The 8,172-nt window shown below is 43.0% G+C and overlaps 1 protein-coding gene across 1 annotated transcript; it reads right to left on the bottom strand.

The window, feature by feature from the left end:
• Positions 1-2,952: 2,952 nt before the first annotated feature.
• Positions 2,953-4,168, bottom strand: MELLADRAFT_113645 (uncharacterized protein; the record flags this gene model as incomplete). The annotated part of the gene is made up of 3 exons (XM_007418370.1): positions 2,953-3,177; positions 3,200-3,941; positions 4,122-4,168. 3 exons carry the CDS (start codon positions 4,166-4,168, stop codon positions 2,953-2,955), a joined length of 1,014 nt encoding a protein of 337 aa, XP_007418432.1.
• Positions 4,169-8,172: the final 4,004 nt, after the last annotated feature.

Below are 8,172 nucleotides of genomic sequence, written 5' to 3'. Positions count from 1 at the left end.
AGTAGAAGTAGCACTAACTGAGGAATTTGGAAGAAAACATCCAGTATTCCCAATTTCATGAATCAAAAAGTTTCATGCTTCAGATAAGAGCAAATTCCCTGACAGGGAAATACCCAAGAAAACTCCTATCAGGTTTGAGACTGACGGAGAAAAAGCTTTCTCACATATAATAAAACAAAGAGAAACACAAGTCAATGGCAAATCTGCAACTCTCTATCTAGTGAGATACCAAAATAGAAGTGCAGATGAAGATGAATGGCTGCCAGCTGATAAAGTACCCAATGGCAAGACAACCCTAAGAGACTTCAGAGCACAAAAAAGAGCTCATAAACCTTCTGAAAAGAAGTAATGACCTCCTTTGAGGGCGGGGAATGTCAGCCCTGAGTACATATACATGTACCCACAACTAACCTGTAAACAGTAAAACCCTATGCATAAAATCAATTAGATGTTACATAATGAACATAAACTGTATGTAACATGTAATACAATGTATCAAAACCTTTATTACATATACAGGGACACTCAAAACAGCATGTAATATGTAATAAAAACACTATTTACACCTCATAACTCAGTGTCAAGAGTTAAAATGCTTATATTACATATCATACATAACATGTATATGTACTCAAGCCTTACTAGTAATAATCAACCCTGAACCAATGTAGTGATAATGACAAATATCACTACAGTTAGGTTTAGAGAGGAGAGTATATAAACCCCTCCTCTCTCAGCCTTCAGAGATTCCCCCAAGCAATTATTACTCTACACTTTTAAAGAACAATATTAAAGTTCCACAGAAGTAAAATATCAAGAGTCTTACAAAGATAAGACTAGTGATAAACTTCTTACAAACTTTAATCAGCTTCCTGATTAAAAGTAAGTAATACATTCCTTCACATCCCTCTGGATCCTCTACTTCCCCCAAGTAGAAATCAAACTAGGTTGGTGACCTCTAACAGCCCCAGGTTAGTGACCTTAAGAAGAACTTCCAGGTTGGTGACCATAAGAATAACCCAAGGTTAGTGACCATAAAACAACTAGTTTGGTGATCTTTATCTCACCCTTTAAATCAGTCAAATAGAAGATTAAAGGAGGGTCTTGGATCCAACCCTCATCCATTATTAATAACACTAGTTATTATTATTATTTATAATCTCCTCTTAAGGAGTCAATTAACTTTAGTCTGTCAGGGTTTATCCTTTCAGACCAGTATATTCATTTTCTCCTCCTCTTTCCTTGTTTATAATTCCTTGTAATTACATTATACTAGCACATCAGCGGCGGGCTGCCGCTACCAAAAGCTCAAAGTACAAAAGAATATACTGAGTTATTCAATGTTCCCTCTCATTAATATAATTACAGGCTGGAAATTCAAAACATTGTAAAAAGGAATATGCTAAACTGATCCAGAATCAATACACAACTTTTATTTGGTCTAATTTTTTCAATTATTTCATTCATTTTCCACAAAACTTTAAACTAACCATCAAAATGATACCTAAACCTGAGTTCAATACACCTCGCAATAGCTTTGATTACATTCGAACCAGGTGATGAAAACCATAATTATTCTATTATCCAGATCAATCAGTTTTTTGGATGATTGGTTGCGCATATCATAAACACTTTTTAATCTACATCTTCCCAGCAAAGAAAATGAATGTTAGAAGTTGACTAAATTTGAGAAAAAGGGAAGAAAATTTAAATGACTTTTTGGAATTTACGAATCATTTGAAATGATTTGAAAATCCAAGTTGGCCATTGAAGTTCTGCTTCAAGCATCAAAATAAATAAAAAAAACTGATATTTTGATCAGGGTGAAAAACAAAAGTTGAGAAAGGGTTTGGGGGATATTCACCTTGGAATGATCTGAATTATGATCCAGATTGAATTGATTCTGATAGTTCAATTAATTTTCAAATTCAATCAATTTAAAAGCTCTGTATTGTTCAAGTTCAATTAAATCATCTATAGCTTTTTCAATCTGTTCACCATCATCATCATTTTTGTTTTTGTTATTCAAGTTTTGAAGAGATTGTTCACTTGAATCTATCAAATTGACCAAATCCGATTGAGAGTTTGTAAACTTTAGATATCATTGAATCAGTGAGCCATTTGTGAAATGGTTTAGTAGATCAGATGATAACTTAACTTGTTCATGAAGTGTATTTTTTCTTTTTTGTTAACCTTTCCATTCCTTCCATTCAATTCCTTCTTCACAATCTGTACTATTCACAAATCTCTCCCACGCAGTTCTCAAACCCTTCTCCAGATTAGCAAACCAGCGAGATGTATTGACTAACGCTGATTGATCTCGCGCCTCGAACAATGAACATCGCAATAGAACTAACTCTCCAATTCCCGCAGCCAGACAAGTAAGCGCCTGCCGTGGTCCTTGCTCGGGACCGACCATCAGCAAGATCTTCTGATAATTGAGACCCGTTGCTAGCTGGATTGTACGAGCTTTGTAATCATCGAGATCGGTGGGTATCATTCGTGTTCCAAAACCGGTGGCAAGAGCGATACTGGCTGCGACTTGGCTACACATCTTGTGAACATGTGCTCACAAGGGAATGTCAAGATTGGTGTGCCGCTCGGTAGGATACTATTGGGACAAGACCAGATTGATCAGCACAAGTACATAGTTCAGAAACATAGATTAGCGACAATCAAAGAGTAAACAGAACCAGGAAGATATGGGTTACGCACTCAGCCGCAATCGTATGTACGTTGCACTGACGAGATTGAGGAAGATGTGGTTGGAAGTCAACTCATGAGCGAGCGACTCAAATAGACAACTCATATACCCACTGTAAGAAACATGACATACCTTGGTTGAATCCAAGAAAAGATTGGCAATACGACCTCGTTGAATGTGGAGTGCTTTCTTTGCGACCTGGCCAAGAAAAAAATCAGCAAGGGTGCACGCTTTCAGAGTGGTGTTCATTAGTATAGCCTTACACCTGTAAACATGATCCTTGAAGCTACTTCCAGACCCGCCCATTTTTCTGCCGTGAGCTTAAAAAAAGGTTCTCCAGGTGTTGGAAACCTCAGAAGCCATAGGATAGACGTGAGAGCCAGGTAGTAGAGTGGAAGCAAAAACTTGATGAAGGCGGGATCCCATCGAGCTTGGCCCCGTGTGACATAGGTGCAGCCATCATATCCTGCAGACTTTTACCAGTGTGAGCAAGACAGTACTGGTGGTTTGAGTGGGAGATTGAAGAGCGGGGTTTTGACTGAGATCAGAGCCGTTTGAAGAATGTGAAAGCGAATGATGCTTGAGAACAGGGAGTATGCCTTTCAAGGCGCTCATGACCGTACAAACTAATTGGTCAAGGTTGTTGGGTAGCAGGAGTATGCAGGGTAAGATGCCACCGCCCAGTTTCAACAAACAATCTTTGATGACCTGCCGTCGTTGGCGAGTAAAGCGTAGTGAATCTGCAATGACAGTATTGAGGGATTCTTCATTCGGGTCCCAAAGGCCAGTATTGGAGAGCACCTTGATAACGTGAGGTTCATGACTGGACTCAGGTCCGTTTGCGTTTACTACCATCATTGATAACCCAACCAAGCACATTGCCAGAACAACATCTACAAGTCCATATTCACCGGCCAAATCGGCAGGAATTGGTGAAGCGTGGTTGGGAGCTTCAACAACTGGTTTCATTTGTGGGACCCCAAATGCCACCTCGAAGGCCTTTTCATATTCATTACAAGCCTTGAGTGGCTTCCCGGTGGCAGCAGGCAGCCGAAGTGCGCGAGCGGGGTCAGGAAGTGTGCCAAGGAGCTCACCCTCTACAAACGTACATAATTGTAAGGCTTCTGTGTATTGAGGTTGAGGTTTCTGGCCATTAGAATTTGACTGAGCAGGGACCGGATGTGATTCAGGATTACACAGAACACCATGAAGATTGTCGAATGCATCAAAGTAGGTCCTGATTAGCACACAAATAACATATAGTTGATCGGAGAAGCAAGTCATGAAATGGTTTACAGTAAGATCGGATGATAATTTAACTTGTTCATGAAGTGTATTGAATTCAATTTATGGTGTTGGATTTATTTTTTCTTGTGAACATTATCCAATCTATTGTTTGGATGGAGGTCTTTCTAACCGAAATGGTTTGTCCTTTGTCTTCTGGAACTCAATGTTGATGTGCATGGTGAGTTGATTAGCTGTTTGGTCTTGCTGGATAACATCATGGCTGATGTTTATCGGATTGTTGAGAAATGATAATTAAGTTTTTGTTGATGATGCTATTGAATGATATCTTGATTCTTGATGAAACAATGAATTGGTGATTGCTGCTGATCTGAGGAGTTCAACTTGAATTCGAAGTATAGTTGGTCAAGAAGTTGGATCAAGTGGTATAGATCATATATTCAATGTTGGATGCTTGTGGGTTGAAGATACCAGCAAATGAGTAAATCTAGGGTGAAACACGTGGATGTCAAAATGAATGGCTTGGACGTGTAAACCTGGGAATTTTTAGTAGGGTTTGGGAGTTTAGTAGGTTTTGTCTGGGAACATGGTTTCCCTTTAACTTGAATGATTTGAAATATAATTATAATTGCTAGAATTATCAGACCCACCTTACCCAATTAGTGAGCCTGTTATGAACTGGTTCTATTTCACTTGAGTGACATATTCACATTACATGTCACAAGCTCGAGAACCATCTTATAGTTGTAGATACATTGCCTGTACAGATTTTCCCTAATCCGACAATCCACATAGGAAGACTGGTAATAGATACAAATCCTCACCAGAACTCCCTTGACCCTCGTCGCCGAAAACCCCCAAGTCTGTCCATAACATATTGTCGGATCTATAGACGAGACTCAAGGACTATAGATAGATCACCAAGAAGAAACAAGTAGAATTGACTTAAATCGAAAGAAAACCGAACCTCAAGATTCAGAATACTAGCGAATCTCGACCTCATTAGAAAACCTTATCTAGATCTCAGAAATTCAAAGTTGAAAAGACCCAAGAAACTATTCGAAATCGAAAACCTTATTAACTAATCTGCATACGCTGAAACCGAATCCACCAGAACCTTATCTTACTTACTAAAAACTCTGTCGATCCCGACTGTGATCCCTGGACTAGCAAACGCAACCACGTCTCCATCTTACCGTGCTCCTTTAGAGGAGGAGGACTCTGATAGTGAAACTCCGATCCCTTTTCTCGACGCCGATTCTAGCCTTACCGGTAGCGAGATCGATATGTCTGACACCAACATGACCTCTCTCGAAGACATACAACGCAAGCTTGCGGAGCTTTCCACCTCATTGGCTGAAGAACGCCTGATGCGAGGACAAGCTGAAGCCAGATACCAGCAGTCCGAAGCTCGTTTAGCGGCGTTGGAATCCCGAGGCCCATCTGCACCTGCTGCAGCCACTCAACCACCCACTGCGCCACAGCCACCACCAGCTGAACCGGTCCTGAAGGGCCCCAAAGTCTCGACGCCCGATAAATTCAACGGCGCTCGAGGCGAACCCGCAGAGATCTTTGCGAGTCAAGTCCAGCTCTATATGCTGGCACACCCCTACCTCTTCCCCGACGACCGAAGTAAGGTGGTTTTCTCGCTGTCTTACCTCACGGGAGCAGCCAGCAGTTGGGCGCAACCCTTGACAAAGGAGTTATTCGACCCCGCTACCGCCCACCTCGTAACCTTTGAACGCTTCGTTACAAATTTTAAAGCTATGTATTTCGATACTGAGAAGAAATCGAAGGCGGAACGCGCGCTGCGAAACTTATCGCAGAAGACCACCGTGGCCGCGTATACCCATGAATTTAACATTCACGCAACTTCTACTGGCTGGGAAACTCCGACGCTCATTAGTCAATACGAGCAAGGTTTGAAAAAGGAGATTAGAGTGGCAATGGTTATGACGCAAGAGGATTTCACGTCAATTGAACAAATCACTAATTTAGCTATCAAGATAGACAGTAAATTACACGGCGCGACCAACCCAACCTTCCATACGCCAAGCACGAGTGCAGGAATCTCAGACCCCAATGCCATGGATTTATCAGCCGCCTACGTTAGATTGTCCGAAGAGGAACGAGCACGACGTATGCAAGCGGGTTTATGCTTCCGCTGCAATGGCCAGGGTCACATCTCCAGCGCATGTCCCGATCGTAGAGCTAGTAGGAAAGGGAAGGGTCGAGGTGGTTATCAATCAAAAATAGCTGGATTGGAAATTAAAGTCGCAGAGTTGAGTAATCAGAGGGTGAATCATACCAGTAGTTTAGAAGGAGTAGGACGAGCTGAAACTTCAAAAAATGGAGAAGCTCAGGATTGAAGGTTGTGCCCATCCTGAGCCACCTGGAGAATTTGTCATCAATTAATGTGGGATCTAGTAGAATGAACTTGTGCAATACAAACGACCCGCGCATTTTTTTACACACCACATTATCCATGTCCCAAATTCCCCGAGCCACACCGTCCCAAACATTTCCCGCTACGTTCCTCATTGATTCAGGTGCTACGCACGATGTGCTCAGTGAATCATTCGCCTACCACGCTGGCTTGATAGCCGGTGCTGATCGACATGACCAATTGATCACTGGATTCGACGGCTCTGAGAGCCGATCTTCCTTCAAGACCCACCTTTTTATCAAATCCGACCCATTACCGACCCCATTCATCATTACAAGACTCAAAGACTCGTACGACGGCATACTTGGCATGCCATGGATCAAGAAAAACTTTCACCTGATTGACTGGAGTAAAAGTATGGTACACCCAGCCGAGACTCACGTTGCAACCACTTCATTGGTTTCGTATTGGCCGAAAACACCCTTATCTGGCCACTCGTTGGACCCCATGAGGGACGCTAGGCACAATTACGAGGGGATGTGTGTCAATTCTGACACGTTAGCATCCCCGCAATGTGAGTTCGAGAGTCCAGTTAATCCTAATCACCTTGAAACAGATGACAACCCTCTATCTCCCGATAGTTCCCCCCTTATCACGATTACACCCACCACGAACAACGAAAACCACGAACACATCACGACAAAAGACCCGGATACGAGCATTGCGGCCGTAGTGAATACGGCCTTGTCCGTCCCGCCACAGAACCCCGACGATCCCAAGGAGGAGCCTCAGGGGCACGCAAGGAACAGTGACGAGGGGGCTAATGTCTTTTTAGATATATCAACGCCCCCGCAATGTGAGTTTATTACTGATTCCAACCCATGTTCAACCCGAACAGCTGGCAAGCCTGTTTCTCCCTTGAATAACACATCAATCCAGGTCACAGCAGCCAAGACGTCCTGGTCAACCTCAGCACGACTCGCCGCCGACAAAAAGAAACTCGAACCCGTCAAAGCTCTAGAGGAAATTGTCCCGTCTAGGTATCATAGGCACTTACACATGTTTAGGAAGTCCAATGCCCAACGCCTACCCCCGAGACGCCGCTACGACTTTCGTGTCGAACTGATACCAGGAGCTCAACCGCAGGCTAGCAGGATAATTCCATTATCACCAGCCGAGGACGCTGCTTTGGAGGAATTGGTGAATTCAGGCTTAGCCAACGGGACTATCCGTCGAACCACTTCGCCATGGGCTGCCCCTGTGTTATTCACAGGGAAGAAGGACGGCAATCTGCGCCCTTGTTTTGATTACCGTAAGCTCAACGCCCTAACCGTCAAGAACAAATACCCACTACCGTTGACTATGGACTTAGTCGACAGTTTGCTGGATGCCGAAGACTTTACCAAGCTTGATATGCGCAATGCGTACGGTAATCTTCGAGTAGCAGAGGGTGATGAGGATAAACTGGCCTTTATATGCAAACAAGGCCAGTTTGCACCTCTGACTATGCCTTTTGGGCCAACAGGCGCCCCTGGTTATTTCCAATACTTTATTCAAGATATCTTATTGGGACGTATAGGTAAAGACACCGCGGCCTTCTTGGATGACATTATGATTTATACAAAGCCTAAAGTAGATCACGAAGGCGCTGTTGATGGCGTACTTGACGTCCTATCCAAGCATACACTCTGGCTGAAACCCGAAAAATGCGAGTTCTCGAAGAAGGAAATTGAATACCTTGGCCTTATTATCTCTAAGAATAAAATCAGAATGGACCCGACGAAAGTGAAAGCCGTCAAAGAATGGCCAGCACCCCAATCAGTATCTGAACTCCAAC

The sequence above is a fragment of the Melampsora larici-populina genome (assembly GCF_000204055.1).
Source record: "Melampsora larici-populina 98AG31 unplaced genomic scaffold MELLAscaffold_90, whole genome shotgun sequence".
Taxonomy (NCBI): domain Eukaryota; kingdom Fungi; phylum Basidiomycota; class Pucciniomycetes; order Pucciniales; family Melampsoraceae; genus Melampsora; species Melampsora laricis-populina.
The sequence above is the reverse complement of the archived record's forward strand: the minus strand, read 5'-3'. Positions and strand labels throughout refer to the sequence as shown.